The following is a 16,262-nucleotide window of genomic DNA, read 5'->3' as shown; positions in this document are numbered from 1 at the left end:
TGGGAGGGCTGAGGCAGGGGGAAGGCGGGCTAAGACAGACTGGAGTAGGGCTGAGGCTAAGCATAGTTGGGGTGAGGTACGGAGGGGAGCTGAGACAGGATGAGGTAGGGCTGAAACTCAGGGGTGGAGAGCTAAAGCTGGTCTCGAGGCTGACAGTATTCAGTAGCGCAGATGAGAGGAAGTTAGAGGGAGGGGTCAGACATCGGGGAGGGCTGAGGCTGGGGGGCGAGGGTGTGAAGCAGGGAGGGGAAAGACTGAGGAGGGGAGGGGTTGGACAGGGAACAGGAGGCGTGACAAGTGTGGTCTCGTGTGGGCTGTCAATCAGCTGACTAAAGTCCATCTTTTTGGTTTGTACTACTCTGATTTGATCTTCATCGCTGAACTCAACTTCTGAGGTGTGTACAGGTTCCTGGGTGTTGGAGGTGGATGTATTGGTGAGTGAAACTAACGTGTCCACTGAACCAAGTGGCTTTGATTGTCTGGGTGCAGGGACAGTTTCACTCATTGAAGGGTTGCTTTGCTCATCACAATGTGTGGATGGGGTCTCTTTTATGCTCTGAATACTTGTCTCACATGAACTCTCTGTGATTAGCTGACTGGAGGAGGGATCTTGAGCTAAATGAGAAATGGGATCCACTGCAGAGGTGGAGATTATATCAGGGGCTGGATCAGGAGTAAGGCCTATGTCACAAGTAAGATTACTGGGAGGGGTGGATTCATGCTCAGGGTTTGTTTTCGTAGAGTTACCAGTTGTTGGGGTAGTTGTAGGGTCTGAACTGGGCTTTGGGTCGGATACTATCTCAGGTTCAGGGCTAGGGCAAGGGTTTGGATCTACGACAGATTCGCTATCAGAGACTTGATGTGGGTCACTATTGGGGGATACCTTCCTACACATCCTCCGAGGGGGTTTGGGAGAGATGTGTTTAAGCACCACCATGTGAGCAAGTCTCTCTGAGGCCTTACATGAGGGAGAAGAGGAGGTCTTTGGTCAGAAACAAGGCTGGGCGGTGCAGGTAAACCATCCTGAGTATTTGGAGGGCTTTCAGCTTCAAGTGTGTTAGGTGTTTTCTCTGAGTTATCTGTGTCAAGTGTGCTGTGAATCTCTGCTGTATCTTGTGTACCGGCAGGCTCTGTGTTGTCAAGAGAAAGGGATATAGAAGAAGAGGTGGAGCCGGAACAATCAATACCCTGTGTGTTGTCTATGTTTGTAGCTTCTGAGGCTGTGATCTCTTCTGTCATTTCTCTTATTCCCATCTCATCTTTTCTCTCTTCTTGCTCAACTGTCTCTGTTTCTTCTTGTCTCTCTTCTTCTACCTGTGTCTCTATCTGTGCAGGTGAAGATGTGCTGGAGTCAGGAGCAGTCAAATGTTGTGTTTTATCTTTCTCATCGTTACTCTGATCCTCACTGAAACACTCGGAGAAGTCTGCACTGTGACATTCTTCTGCCAGGTTTAGAGACTCTGCCTGGGTTTTGTTTGAGCTTTTTGGCGACTCGGAGTGCGCCATCTGTTCTGTGAGTTCCTCTCCTTCATCAGGGGGTTTTGTGTGGTTGGATTGTTCTTTCTGGACAGAGAGTTCCTGGTGATTTGAATGTGCTGGTTGTTGGTCATCACAGGGCTGGGTTGGCTCTGACATTTCTACCGTTGTTAGACATTTGGTGATGTCTGGGAGCTCTGGCTCGTGTCTGAGTTCAATCTGATTTGGTGGTTCAGAATTCTCAGAGGTTTGTTTCTCTTCTGACAAAAGTTTTGGTAAAGTCTGGTCAGAATTCTCAGAGGTTTGTTTTTCTTCTGAAAAATGTTTTGGTAAAGTCTGGTCAGAAAAGCTGAATGTTTCTTTGTGTTCTGACGCTTCTTTCAGCTCAACAGGTTTTATGCCTTTGTTGTCTTTCTCCACTTTGGAGTCTTTCGTCTGGTTGGACTGTTCAATTTGTTGTGTATTGGGTACAGTGTTGGACTGCTTTTCATGTACCTCATCTCTCTGTTGTGTCTGGCTGATCTGAGCCTCTGCTTTGATGGATAAGTCTTTACCAGAGGCATTTTCTGTTTTCGGGGCAGTAGGTTCTCTGAGCAGAGACGAAGAGTCTTTTTTCTGATTCTCTGCAGGCTGCTCCCTAAGTTCACCAGTTTTCATTTTCTGCTGCAACTCCTGCTGCATGTAGGACTCGAGAAGACGATCCAGAATGATCTGAAAGGAGTCAACGCTAAACTCAAACTGTCGCCTCAGCGTGCTTACAAATTTGAGCTCCAGGTTTTTGCCGCTGTTGTTAGAGAGCGAGATGAGGCTCCAGCGGTCGTGCTCATTGAAGACCTTGACCATTTTCTGGACGTAGGCTTCCTTCATTGTTGCGCTGCTTATCCGCTCTCGATTGACCCCAGCAGGTAGGCAGTCCAGCAAACAGCTCAGTACTGACTCTTTGATCACCTTAGAGAAGAAAAGGTCAAAACATGACAGAACAAGTTATGACTAGAATTTGGGGAAATTAACATTTGAAGAATGTGATATTAAGGCCAATGCCATTGATTCACCATACAAAATAAGATGTTCTACAGTTAAATGAAGGTAAGGATAACAGAAAAATCATTATCAATGTAGCACTATAAAAATCTATAATGCAACACTCTGAGATAGAAGACGTGCTCAAGGATGGCTCAGCAAAATGAATGCTGGTTAAGGCTCCACTCATATTCCATTGATCTACTTTCATTTCCTAACAAGCAGTAATCATACCTGGAACTCCTCCTGACTGGGCAACTCCACTCCGAAGATGACGTCCAGGTCCTTGTAGCTCGTTCCGTTGTCTCGGAAGAGGACGTGGCTAGCCGTGGATCCGTTCAGACGAATATCTCTCACTGTGATTCCCTGCTTCTGCAGCCTGGCCCGCACAGCCATGATGATGTCTCTAGGACGCAGCTCCAACGTGGGGAAGTTCCCGCGGCCGTGAATTGGAACCACCTCTGACAGAACCTGATGGAGGACCTCTACCTGCTCAGCGTTCAGGCATTGGAACCGCTGACTGGATTTAGTTTCAGACATGCTGCTGCCCTGAAGGGAGAGGAAGGAGGATGACAAGATTTTATTACAAGTCACCAACCAATTCTGAGTTAACTCTGACACACACACACACACACACACACACACACACACACACACACACACACACACACACACACACACACACACACCACACACACACACACACACACACACACACACACACACACCACACACACACACACACACACACACACACACACACACACACACACACACACACACACACACACACACACACACACACACACACACACACACACACACACACACACACACACACACCACACACACACACACACACACACACACACACACACACACACACACACACACACACACACACACACACACACACACACACACACACACACACACACACACACACACACACACACACACACACACACACACACACACACACACACACACACACACACACACACACACACACACACACACAGCCAGTCTGCTGTCTGCAAGTCACAGCTTGGCTGACAGCTTTTCAAAAATGCTAATGTAACTGCTGTGTTGACATGCTGACACATGGAGGGATCCACGTACATGTGATTTGCATGAATATTGATCCACAGCTCAACCAGATCGCAACAAAGGAAGAGGAAGAGTTTGACTGGAATCACACCAATTAGTTCCTTTATTTTTACCCAATCACAGTTACATACAATACCTGAATCAGTTCAATTTGAAAGAAAGAAAAAATACCAGATAATACATTATTTGATAAGATCGTATGAAGTATATAATTAAAATGACATGTAAGGGCAGAGTAAATCTTTGTTTATTGATTGTTTCCACCAGAGGCGCAAGGGTTAAGCTGAATGAGTCATCCCCAGCAGACTGCATTAATCACACCAACGTCACTAATTAAAGACACACATCTGTTTCTGTGTCCGTGTGCGAAGCACATTATTTGTGTACATAACAAACAATGGCTCTTGCGCACACTCCTCTGAGTGCAGTGCAGACAAGGTTGTTTTATATAATACCTTTGTAAATCGTAACACAAATTGGAACAAAGTGGGATTTAATATCAGTCAATTATGTTTGTTAGGCTTCGTAATCCTCCTCCTGGCAGTTACGCACACAGCCTCTGCATCCAGACTCCATCTATCAATCTCTACAAACTATCTATTCTTCAAGTCAGTCAGTAGAGGCACATGCAAACGTCTTGAGTGCCTCTGAGTGTGCAAATGTGGTTCATGGCAGCCCATTATGATCTTTTGTTTGTTTTAATCAATAGATGTCAGTCAGTGCTGTGGCTGAATGCTGCTGATTACTATGATTTGTCAATACCAGCAGGGTAAACATTGGGATACTAATGGGCAGTTATGGGATGCTTTCAGGTCAGTTTGTCAGGCATCAGAGAGTGATACTCTGTGATAACCACAAACAATCTAGGAAGTGTTTATGAGTCTTCTAAACTGTGTTGCGTACATTTCAGCTGGAAAACAGCACTTCATTTAGCCTCCAAACTCACTGTAAAACCACTTAATAGCTTTCCAGAAGACAGAAAGGTTGAGTCTGAGAACACAACGCTCTCTCCTCTCTGTGCCACACTTTAACAAGGTGGACTTCAAGTTGCAAAAAAAAACGTAATCATACATCCAGAGGCAATAAATATAGTCCTAGGTGTTGACACTGGTCATTAAACAATGGTTGGAGGAGGCAGAGAGGCACTGCAGGACTGTTTTCAAGCTAGCCCCTGTATCTCCCCCTCCCCTTTCGCACTCTTCTGCACACTTGCAGCCTGAGTGACTCATCCAGGCGTATCGGCTCAGCTCGCACATAATCTATGGCCATTGAAAACCCAGCACATACGGAGGGTCTTGTATTCACTGAGCTAACAACACAAACAAAGACGCTCTGTAGACTCAGGCTGCCGTCTCTGGTATACACTTTTTACAGCAGAATAAATACAGGAAACAAACAATGATGTCCTGTTTATAGAAAACTATAGAAAAATGACAATGTGTCCCTGACTTTTTATTATTATTAATAGTGATATTATATGTTTGTCTCTTCCATTTACTTAAACAGTTATGATGAACTTGGGGTAATGCTGTTAAAGAAGGAAACAACTCAGTCTTTGTTGTGTCCACCCACCAAATGCATTTACAATGCCTGCACACCACACATTTAGTCTTACATATTTGGAGTTTAGAATATTTTAAATAGTAGCCTACTGCTAAACTTGTACATGGGCAACACTTCTAAAAATATAAATAATAAGAGTTGTTACCCTGTAAAATAACCAGGCTTTAGTTTTGTACCTTCTGCTTCACAGTCCACAAATGCCTTAAATGTAGTGGAGTGATAACGAGCACTGCTGAATGCACTCTGCCCCGCTGGTCTTCACTCTAATCACCTAATCACGCATTTACTCACTCCTGAGGGCAATTAACCGCAATTAAGTGCCTGGCAGAATAAAGGGCACACTTCTGAGCTCCAGGATTTAAAGCACATTATAAACTGTCTGTAAGCTTCAGACAGACACCAAAAAAGTAAAATATCCAAACTTTACAGAACTGAATGTCCTTACCTGTTGTTGCTGTGGCATTTGAGGGAGCGACTGTCTCCCGGTTTGATAGTAGAACCTCCTCCGAGCTTCAGGTCCCGACAGTGACTGGCTTTGTTTCTCTTCTCAAGTCCCTACACTCTCCGGTGAGGCTCGGTGCTGATGTGTCCCTTATAAGGCATACGAGACTACTATGTGTGCGCGAGTTCATCCGGGCGCTGTCCAGGAGCTCGCTTGGTGCTGAAGTGAAGACTGAAATGAGTCCTCGCGCTCTTGTTTTCTCCTCCGGCCGCCCGGAGCGTAACGCAGTTTCCATAGCGACATGCCGTCATTCAGTTATGACTGGGGAGCGTGCGCGCGTGTGTGTGTATGTGTATGTGTGTGTGTGTGTGTGTGTGTGTGTGTGTGTGTGTGTGTGTGTGTGTGTGTGTGTGTGTGTGTGTGTGTGTGTGTGTGTGTGTGTGTGTGTGTGTGTGTGTGTGTGTGTGCAGAAGTAGGCTACAACAATGATGGTGTAGTGTGTTTTGGGCAGATAGACTATGATATAGGCCTAATTCGAAAACGTTTTTAACAGCCCCTTGTGTATCCTTATTGTAAATAAAAGTTGAAAAAGCGGGCTAAATTCAAGACAGAGAGAGGGAACTTTTAGCTAAAGGCCTAGCCAGGATAGACAAAAAAGTATTAGGCCTATTTGTATTTGCTTTCTCCTTGTTTGTTGTATAAATGGGAGTCAAAATGGACAGTATAAAGGACTTCTATGTTATTATGCAGCTAACTGAAAACTCTAATGAGACAATGTATTTTGTATTTATTTCTACAACATTTTTCATTCACTTGTTCACTGTCCCTAACGCTCACATTGTATCCAGTGCTGTGTCCGACTATCATCAGCACATACAGTATGAGTCATCCATGCTGCTCCCCCCCCCTGGCCCAGCCGTTAATCCCCCAGTCCCATTCGACTGGCACACCGGAACCTTTCTCTCTGGACAACCGATGATCCCTATTTTCCACATGCTGCATTTTATTGCTGTCTCTTTCAACAACAATTGGCCTATAAAGCCCTCTTTCATTTTTTTCCATCAGGCCAGTCCAAATTATTGTTTTTCCATGTACAACCGAAAAAACAAGGTTACAGATGTCACATTCTCGTAAACGCATCATAAACATTGTGAAAGAAACGTCATTAAAAAGCAAGGCGCTGTAGAAAAGGTCAATTTACTCCCTCACAAAAAAAGAACAAAATGACGTCACTAGACGTGCACCACAACCTACCGATACCGGGTACAAACCGGGTACAAACTATTTTTAGCTTGGATGGAACTTGTCTGCTTTGGACACGCGCGCCCGTCCACCTCTCAAACGGTCGTGACGTAGAAGGCGCGGGCACGCCATGCAAAATCGTGACCGTGTGACGACCATCCATGGTGACGACGGTGAGGGGTAGACAGAAGTTTTATTCAAAGATAAAAGTTGGATCAAGATGGTTCACATACCGTTGTCTAGCGACTAAATCCAGACACATTTCTGGCGATTCTATCCATTAGGACTATATTAAGCACACACATCATCGTACACATGTGTTGAATTCGTTTAATTTATTTAAAGGTAACTGACATGCTATTATAATGCAAAACAGTTAAAATATGAAGGAAAAACCTTGAGTAGTCGCCTAGTCGGTCGTCACTTAGTTGCGCATGCGTGACATAAGCCTACTTGTAACAGCTTAAAGGCGGTATACAAAGTTGTTTCTTACCTATATATGTTATCAAAGCTCTACCAAAGTAAGAATATGTTCTTATTATAAAATAAGACACACTCACGTTGGCATCAAGACCAATGCGACAACGTTACTGCCGCTCTGTCTATGTGCTTTTAAGCAAAAACGGAAGTACGCTTAGGGGAATCCTCTTAGCTCAAGTGGCGAATATACACCAGTTTGAAAAAACCAAAACAAACATCTCTGGGAAACAAGTCACTGACTGTATCTGTTCATAAGCAGGCCAGAGTTTTTGTCACTGAAAAATACCTTCATCATGTCGAATATGGAGAGTATCCTTTCCTGGGAAGTCTGACATGCATATCGGTAGAAACAGTTACCTAGTGAGAGTGTTAGCTAGCCAAATGTAAGCTTGGTTTGCTAGCTAACAGCTAGTAACTTCTGCCCAGTCATTCAACTACGAACGAAAACAGTGATGGGTTTGCTAGTAGCTTACATTTTCACTTGTATAGGAAAAACAAAGTAACTTGCCTGCAGTGATTTGGGTTAGCTCAATGTTTTTACAGTTTATATTCAGCCAGCCTAAAAATGCATGTATCATTCAATGTATAACCATTAGCCTACTTAAATAAACAATTCCTTGACTAACCATGCAGAACAACTGTTCAACCTCAAGATTGCCACAAAGGAGCTACAACGCAACTCCAAGAAATGTGACAAAGAGGAAAAGGCAGAAAAGGCTAAAGTGAAGCAGGTGCTTATTTCTATGAAAGACCATTGGCTACAGTGCAGATATTTTGTATTATGTATGTTTATGTACTCCTATTCTGTTTGTCTCTCAGGCTATCCAGAAGGGTAACATGGAGGCAGCTAAGATCCATGCAGAGAACGCCATCCGTCAGAAGCACCAGTCTCTTAACTTCCTGAGGATGAGTGCACGTGTGGATGCTGTGGCTTCCAGGGTCCAGACTGCTGTCACCATGAAACAGGTCAGGAGTTCAAGTCAATGCTTTGTCAAAGATCTGCCTTCATTTCTATTTGGTAAAGCAGGTAAATGACAACCATAAAGAAAACATGCCCAACCTATTTACTGCAGTCATGTAATCATTTTTAAAGATAAGCTCTTGTACAGAGATCATTTGATTTAGAAAGAGATTGCACAATGTGACTTGACAATATGACTTGCTTGGTTAACATTGTTTTCAATTGTTGTTATCATTATTTGTGTGGTGTTTGCTACCAAAATTAAACCCTTATTTGTAATCCCTAACCTGGTACAGATTTAGTAAATATGGTTGTTCATATGGTAAAAAGTACTGTACTTACATACACAATGAGGTACTTTTACTTTATGTAAGTATTTTCACTTAATGCTGCATTATAGTTTTGGAGCACTTATATATACAGGCAAATATTGCACTTGTTCTTGCACTAGATCTATTTGGAACCTTTAGTTACTTTTGACAGATTTAGGTTATTAATACAAAATATGATTAATTAAAAGTGATTGTATATTACTATAGGTTAAACTACCCAGCGATAAATGAAGTTCTTAGAATGAGCTTCACTTTTACTAGCTGCAACATGAAAGGGATAGACAAATCATTGCTTATTTATTTATAATACAATAACATCATTTATATGATTGTGAAACATGTCATTTTACACATGATTACGTTCACTTTTTAAATATATTTAGATGCTAATACCCTTTTTTCCCTTTCCTGTAGTGTCATATAGGTTTTTATGCATGTAAATGGTCTGCAAAGGCTAAAATCCCAAAGTGTCTCTCTCTTCAACCTTCAAAATATATCGTATTCAAAGTTGATATGTTGAATTATACATCATAATTAAGAGCTTCATAATGTAACCATTACAGGGTAAAAAGTCAGAAAGTAGGCATTTACTCATTATAGGATTCTACACAAAAGAAACAGGGAGAGGAAGAAGGAGAAAAAGGGTCTGGCAGACATGCAAACAAAAAGCCACCAATTACATAATGTCATTAGCTCTGCTGCAGACTGAGGCTATTACCTTCTTGCCCGTATGAGATTGACCTGCCTCTTTAAATGGCTTTCATTCAGGTTCACTACAGGGCAGGCATCATTTCACAGAATATAACCTAATGGCGTCTATAGAATTGGAGGCAGCCTGCGAGATGGTATAGCTGAAAAACACCTCTTTATGTTGCTGTAATGTACGTCTCATAACACATGAACACAATAGCACTGATGAAAAACCCCTCCACCATAATATCAACTATTGGTAAATTGGTTTTGACAAGATTAATCAGCATCATCTTTGAAATATCAAGGATGAGAGTTAGTCATAACAAATTATCTGTTTAAAGAGCTTAAAGTGACACCTAGTGGAAATACAGGGTAACAGCACTTCAAGCTTTGTCCCATTAAATCCTTCTCCCTGAGCGACCTCAAATACTGATCCTGTTTTTAATGAGACAAATTAGACCAGTAAGAAGACCACAGAGGCTTTAATACTCAATGTGATGTGTTTCTGCCCAGGTGTCTAAATCCATGTCTGGAGTGGTCAAGTCTATGGATGCTACACTCAAAAGCATGAACTTGGAGAAGGTAAAACATTTCACATGACAAAGGGAAACAAATATGACCATTTCTGGACTGTTGTTCAGTATCTATGTTTCTCTATAGATCTCTGCTTTAATGGACAAGTTTGAAAACCAGTTTGAAACTCTGGACGTGCAGACGGCTCAGATGGAGGACACCATGGGAAACACCACCACTCTGACAACTCCTCAGGTGAGAAGCCCTCCTACACGCAGGGAAACCTCGTTCATGCAGGCACACCTAGAGGTAGGGCTGTGCGATTATGGCAAAAATCATAATCACGATTATTTGGGTCAATAATCGATATCACGATTATTTTGACGATTATTCATTGAACTTTAAAACAAATAATATTTTACCAATAAACAAGAACAAATATGTTGGAGCGCACTTCCAAAACCATACTAAACATATATTATTAATATGATAAATAAATTGGTCCAAAATAAATTAAATCAAATATGATGCAGTGCACTGTCACAACCTACTGAAAACTCCTTAACATATAGCCAACATGTTGGTAAAACATATTCAACATATTCCACTCAGGCTGGCCAACCGTCATGGTCCAGAAGTAACAGGAAATAAATGTTGAACTACAATTTAAGACCAAATTAAAAAAAATTAGGCCACCATGGCAAATGCTGGTAGGACTGCTCATGTCATCTCTTAAAGATTTTTTGCAAGAAGCACCAGGTTGTTTACATGGTCTGGTTTCAGAGATGAGCGCAGGCAGGTGACGATATTGCCACCTGTACTGAAGACCCTCAGCCACGCCCCGACACATGGGGTGACGCCGGCCAATCACAAAGCTTTTTGGGTTCAAGTGCATTATTCTGGCACAGGAAGATTATGTTACAGGACATTAACGATAAAACAGAATATTGTTGTTCTATTTGTAGACACATCTCGCGATCGACTGGTTGGGCACCCTTGGGCTAGACCATAGGTCTGTTGTGGTAGCAAAGTAGTCAGCTGAAGCCACATCTCTCTCAACTTCCCCACGGCATTTGTCATATAGTGCAGGCAGCGCAGACCTGCTGAAATAATACCGAGACGGCATCGCGTAACGCTTGTCCAACGTGTTGACAAGTTGCTTAAAGCCCTGGTTGCTAACAGTGCTAACTGGGCACATATCTTTAGCGATGTGAAATGTAATGGCAAAGTACTTGCAAATAGTGGAAATAGTTTTACCCTTCTTTTTAACGAGTTGCTGCTCTTGTTCTGACATCTTCCATTATTTGGAGTGGGTTAGAATTAAAGTCTGTTTTTGTGTATTGAAGAATAACTAGCAAATGTTAAGCCTCTGAAAAAAGCTTTAACTTAGACAGGTCATGACTTCTGTGTACTTATTACCCTCCTTATTTTAAGGTAGTGACTCTTGTAAGTACACAATCTTGACAGTGTTGTATGAGGTACTTTATAGTTAGTGTATAATGTATAATTAGCCACCTTAAAAAAGAATCCCACTATCAAAATCTACCATACACTGACTATGGATAAGACTCTAACATACCCTTTAATCCCATCATTATTCCCACAATAAATCCTCTAAACATGTTTTCTTTCTTTAAATGAGTGTTCTCTTGGTTGGTCTGTAGAATGAAGTGGATACACTGCTGCATGAGATGGCTGATGAAGCAGGGTGAGTATGGTCCATACCTCCAAACAATTAACAGTAATAGCAACAACAAATGCATTGATAGGAGAAAAACATAAATGCAGGGACTTAAAAAATAATGTACTAACTTTTTTAAGTAGACTAATAAAACTATTATGCAAAATCCACTTTTGTATTTTTTTTTGCCAGCAATATGTGTCTCCTCTATGTTAAGAGATTCAGAAAAAATATGATCTCTCTTTTTATCCTGATCCATCTATAACAACAAATGATTTTGGCCACTTTGTGTTGTCACAATGTTTTTTTGGGTTGTGGAACAATTAGCCAATCACCAACCAGTAACACTCGCCCTGAACACCTGAATCTCCTCCTAGAGCACCATTGTGTTGTTTATTAAAAAATATCTCGCAGAGGGGCGTGGCCAGTCTGTTCGGTATTTCGAGCAAAACCCTTCAGAGACATGTTTTGTAAATATCTGAGACCTACAATATATTGTTGAAATTGAGTATAATAGGGGACCTTTAACAAATGAGAAGCTGTACTAAGCTTTATTTAAATGACGTTAAGAGCTAAGCAGCCAAGCAAAACTCATGGTGAAAGTGTTCCTGTCTATTTTCCCTTTTCTTTTTTTAGGTTGGATCTTAACCTGGAGCTTCCTGCAGGCCACACTTCCTCAATGGCTTCATCTGTGGCGTCTACAGAGCAGGTAACACACCCGTTCTTCTGCTGTAGCTATTTTTGGTGTGATTATATACACATTTTCTTTATTGTCATATTGTCTATGAAAGGTGTCTCTCTAACATTTATCTGTAGGGAATGACAGTCTCTATAATCAGCTAGAATGATGTAGTAGGTGTTATTTTTAAATGTCACTATGACCGTAGACAATAGAATAGACGGACCCTTCTTTAACACACTCCTGCAGTTCAGAACACTTTTCCCTGTCATTGTGTATGCTCATCTTCTTCAAAAAGGAACTGTATCACTATAAAGAACCCACGGCCTGTGGTGGAGCTGTGGGTCTTCACGGATACTGTGACACAGAAGCAGTGTTTATTCAGCCTTCTTCATCCAAACAATGACTGTGTGGAACATTGTGGTCATAAAGCGGCAAAGTGGAATATGTGGCAGGAAGTGTTTGAGTTCTCCCTTAAGCTGTTTTGATACATTTTCCAGTTTGAAAAGCCACAATTGGACTCCATTGTAGCCAACATACTTCAGTCTGTTCACATCTGTTTTTTGTGAAGGACAGCTACACGTCACGCCTTCACCTTTAAAGCCTACAGCAGTTGCGGGATATTCTAAGAACTATAGATTTCACCACGAGCCTCACTAGAGACATTATTTTCGATCCTCTGGCTGTGCATATCGCATTGTGTTTTTTTATTGAATTGTCTAAGTATTTAATTAACTTTATAGACAAAATCAGAACAGAGACCGTAATGGCAAAAATGTCCCCATTGAAACACATTCAGATTGAATCCAGTGGCCATTACAAAGCATAGCACATTCTATGAGTCTCATCCCCACTCGTACCGGCACATAGAAACGTATATATATTAAACCATCATTACATATTTGTATATACACTCTCTTATTCCGCAGCTGCTTTAACACCTGCATTTTCCTACCGGGATGAATAAAGGTCCTTCTTATCTACATCTCATTACAACATATGATCTTGTATTCTATTATATCACACTTTTCATCTAGAAATCTGGCTTCAAATGTATAGTTTTTGCTAGTTTCCACCATATTTAACCATCTTCTCATGTTTGCACTATGAGCCAAATACATTCTTTAGCCTGAGTTAATAAATGCATTAAAGTTAATATTCCTGCCAAGAATTACCATATACCAAAACATACCCTTACTATACCATTTAGTATACAGAAAATAATAAAGAAATGTTGTTTTTTTATAATAACTGGCATATTAGGATTAACATTCTGAAAATACATGAATAATCGGTTGTGAAAATAAGAACTAAAGATTGTCCATCCATCCATCCATCCATCTTCTCCCGCTTATCCGTGGTCGGGTCGCGGGGGTAGCAGTTCCAGCAGAGAGCCCCAAACTTTCTTTTCCCTGGCCACATCAACCAGCTCTGACTGGGGGATCCCAAGGCGCTCCCAGGCCAGCGAAGAGATATAATCCCTCCACCTGGTCCTAGGTCTACCCCTTGGTCTCTTCCCAGCTGGACGTGCCTGGAACACCTCCCTAGGGAGGCGCCCAGGTGGCATCCTAACTAGGTGCCCGAACCACCTCAACTGGCTCCTTTCGACGCGAAGGAGGAGCGGCTCAACTCCGAGTCCCTCCCTGATGACCGAACTTCTCACCTTATCCCTAAGGGAGACACCAGCCACCCTGCGGAGAAAACCCATCTCGGCCGCTTGTATCCGCGATCTCGTTCTTTCGGTCATGACCCATCCTTCATGACCATAGGTGAGGGTAGGAACGAAAATGGCCCGGTAGACAGAGAGCTTTGCCTTCTGGCTCAGCTCCCTTTTCGTCACAACGGTGCGGTAAAGCGACTGCAGTACCGCTCCCGCTGCTCCGATTCTCCGGCCCATCTCACGCTCCATTGTTCCCTCACTCGAGAACAAGACCCCGAGATACTTGAACTCCTTCACTTGGGGTAAGGACTCATTCCCTACTTGGAGTGGACAGTCCATCGGTTTCCTGCTGAGAACCATGGCCTCAGATTTGGAGGTGCTGATCCTCATCCCAGCCACTTCACACTCGGTTTGCGAACTAAAGATTGTATTCAGTTATAAATAAATAAAATGGCAGTTTTTGTTGTAGAAATAGGAAATCTAAGAGCAACTCATTTGAAGAGAGTCACGGAGGTAAAGCATTTTTGTATAGAGCTGCCGAATGTTTTTTTCTGACTGTTTTCCTGTTCTGTGTTGTTATCAGGACGAGCTGTCCCAGAGGCTGTCCCGACTGCGAGACCAGGTGTCATAATGATGTCCAAACATCACAAGACCGGGAGGAAGGAGAAGAGACAGGGGGTGAAGAAGCGGAGAACAAACAGAAAGTGGTGCCGTGTGCCTGAAAGCTCTGTGGTAAAGGTTTGCTCTGTTGTGAGAATGAAAGGAGCTGACTACCAGCAGAGAGGGAGCGAGAGGAGGAAGCAGGACCTCTGCTGTCCTGTAACCTACTGCATCACCTGCAGCGTTTCTATAATAATGCTCATTTGCACACTCCTATTTCACATGTATTGTGATTATTTATTATCTCAGCAATAACACGGCTGTGCTGGCTTTTATTTTTTACTCCTTGGAAGTATTTGTAAATGGTATTTTTTTGCGCACATTTTTGAGAATTAAACAATTGTGTACTACTTAATAGCTATAACCTCATTCTAAGGTGGTTGAACACCATGTATATAATGCCAGATTACATTATTTATGTACCTATTTATATATGAACTGACTGATTGCTAAGAGAGCATGTTTGTATTGTAACTGTAATGTCCTACCTGCATGACTGAGGATGTGAGTCGAATCCTGTTTTGGCTGTAGTGCTAAAACTAAAACGAATGTATTTACTTATTTATTATTTATTTTGTTGTATTGTATGATTGGGCTCATCGTCTATGTTTGCCTGGAACCTGCTTTATAAAAAGCTGCAATAAAGCTGATTGTCTGCATGTAGCACTCAAGGCTCACTGTGCGCTTTTATGCAAAGATTGAATGTCAATTAAAAACATTAAAACTTGTTTTACCTGTCAGTTTATAGCCTTGTTTGTGCATCCCTGTCCCCCCTCTTTCCATCCCCCCCCCCCCCCCCCTCTTTCTCTCCCCAACAGGGAACAGATGAGAGGTCAAAGGTGTCACCTGTAGAGGAAGCGGCCCTCTGCCGCTCGCATGCCACTGCCTCATTACACACACACACATGCGCACACAGTTCAGCATATCCCAGGGGGAGGCAGGACTCAGCTGGGAGCCATTACAGGTGCTCTCTGAGCACACACACACACACACACACACACACACACACACACACACACACACACACCTACCTCTACATGAACAGCCCCGTTCTGATGGGAGTCCTCCAGAGTGACACTCCGCCACCTCTGACCCTTTTTGTGTCCTTCCTAATCATCATCAGCATGCACTTAACTACATTCACAATCATCATCAGTGCCCCCCAGACTGACACAAGTCTCTATTCTGCCTATTACACACATACTTCCTCAGTGATCCAGCAGCTGTCAGTCATTTCTGCTCGGAGTTAGATCACCTGGAATTTAAATTCCACGTCCCCTCTGCTGTCAGAGCCACGCAATCTATTTGGTACGTTTTGTTTTCAATTTCTAACCTTCAGTGGCCAAATCTTTAAGTATGATTAAATCCTGATGCGGCTTGTTTTTTTCCTCCGCGCTGTGTGTGGGGATGCTTCCCTCCAGATGTGTGTGTGCAGACGGCCCCTGCGCGAGGGAAGCCTGTGTTTGTCTATGTGTGTGTGTCAGGTGTTGATACCAAGTGGCTTTCCTCCAGGGCCGTCAACACCTCCTTGTCTGGGTTCCTAGAGGAGTGGAACTTGCTGACAGGAGGGGAGCCGGTGGTCCTGTCCCCACGGCCGACCTGTCTGCTGCTGCACAGGGGGGAGGGGAGGGGAGGGGAGGGGAGGGGAGAGCCAAACACGCTGACTAGGAGAGGAAGCTCTAATTATAACAAGCATGATCACACACAGGAAACTATACGGTATGTCCAGCAGGATTCGGCAGGAACATAT

The 16,262-nt window shown here is 42.8% G+C and overlaps 2 protein-coding genes across 2 annotated transcripts; one reads left to right on the top strand and one right to left on the bottom strand.

Moving 5' to 3' along the window:
* Positions 1-551: 551 nt before the first annotated feature.
* LOC117550689 (bromodomain-containing protein DDB_G0280777-like) lies at positions 552-5,939 on the bottom strand. The gene is made up of 3 exons (XM_034223179.1): positions 5,615-5,939; positions 2,731-3,045; positions 552-2,424 (listed from the first exon to the last, which is right to left on the bottom strand). The coding sequence occupies exons 1-3, from the start codon at positions 5,630-5,632 to the stop codon at positions 832-834; spliced, it is 1,926 nt and encodes a 641-aa protein (XP_034079070.1). The 5' UTR covers positions 5,633-5,939; the 3' UTR covers positions 552-831.
* Positions 5,940-7,523: 1,584 nt separating this feature from the next.
* Positions 7,524-15,240, top strand: LOC117550735 (charged multivesicular body protein 1b-like). Its single transcript, XM_034223255.1, has 8 exons — positions 7,524-7,642; positions 7,967-8,064; positions 8,153-8,299; positions 9,833-9,901; positions 9,980-10,087; positions 11,497-11,540; positions 12,150-12,222; positions 14,436-15,240. The coding sequence occupies exons 1-8, from the start codon at positions 7,627-7,629 to the stop codon at positions 14,481-14,483; spliced, it is 603 nt and encodes a 200-aa protein (XP_034079146.1). The 5' UTR covers positions 7,524-7,626; the 3' UTR covers positions 14,484-15,240.
* The last annotated feature ends 1,022 nt before the right edge of the window (positions 15,241-16,262 follow it).

This window comes from Gymnodraco acuticeps, unplaced genomic scaffold, assembly GCF_902827175.1.
Source record: "Gymnodraco acuticeps unplaced genomic scaffold, fGymAcu1.1, whole genome shotgun sequence".
NCBI classification, from domain to species: domain Eukaryota; kingdom Metazoa; phylum Chordata; class Actinopteri; order Perciformes; family Bathydraconidae; genus Gymnodraco; species Gymnodraco acuticeps.
The sequence above is the reverse complement of the archived record's forward strand: the minus strand, read 5'-3'. Positions and strand labels throughout refer to the sequence as shown.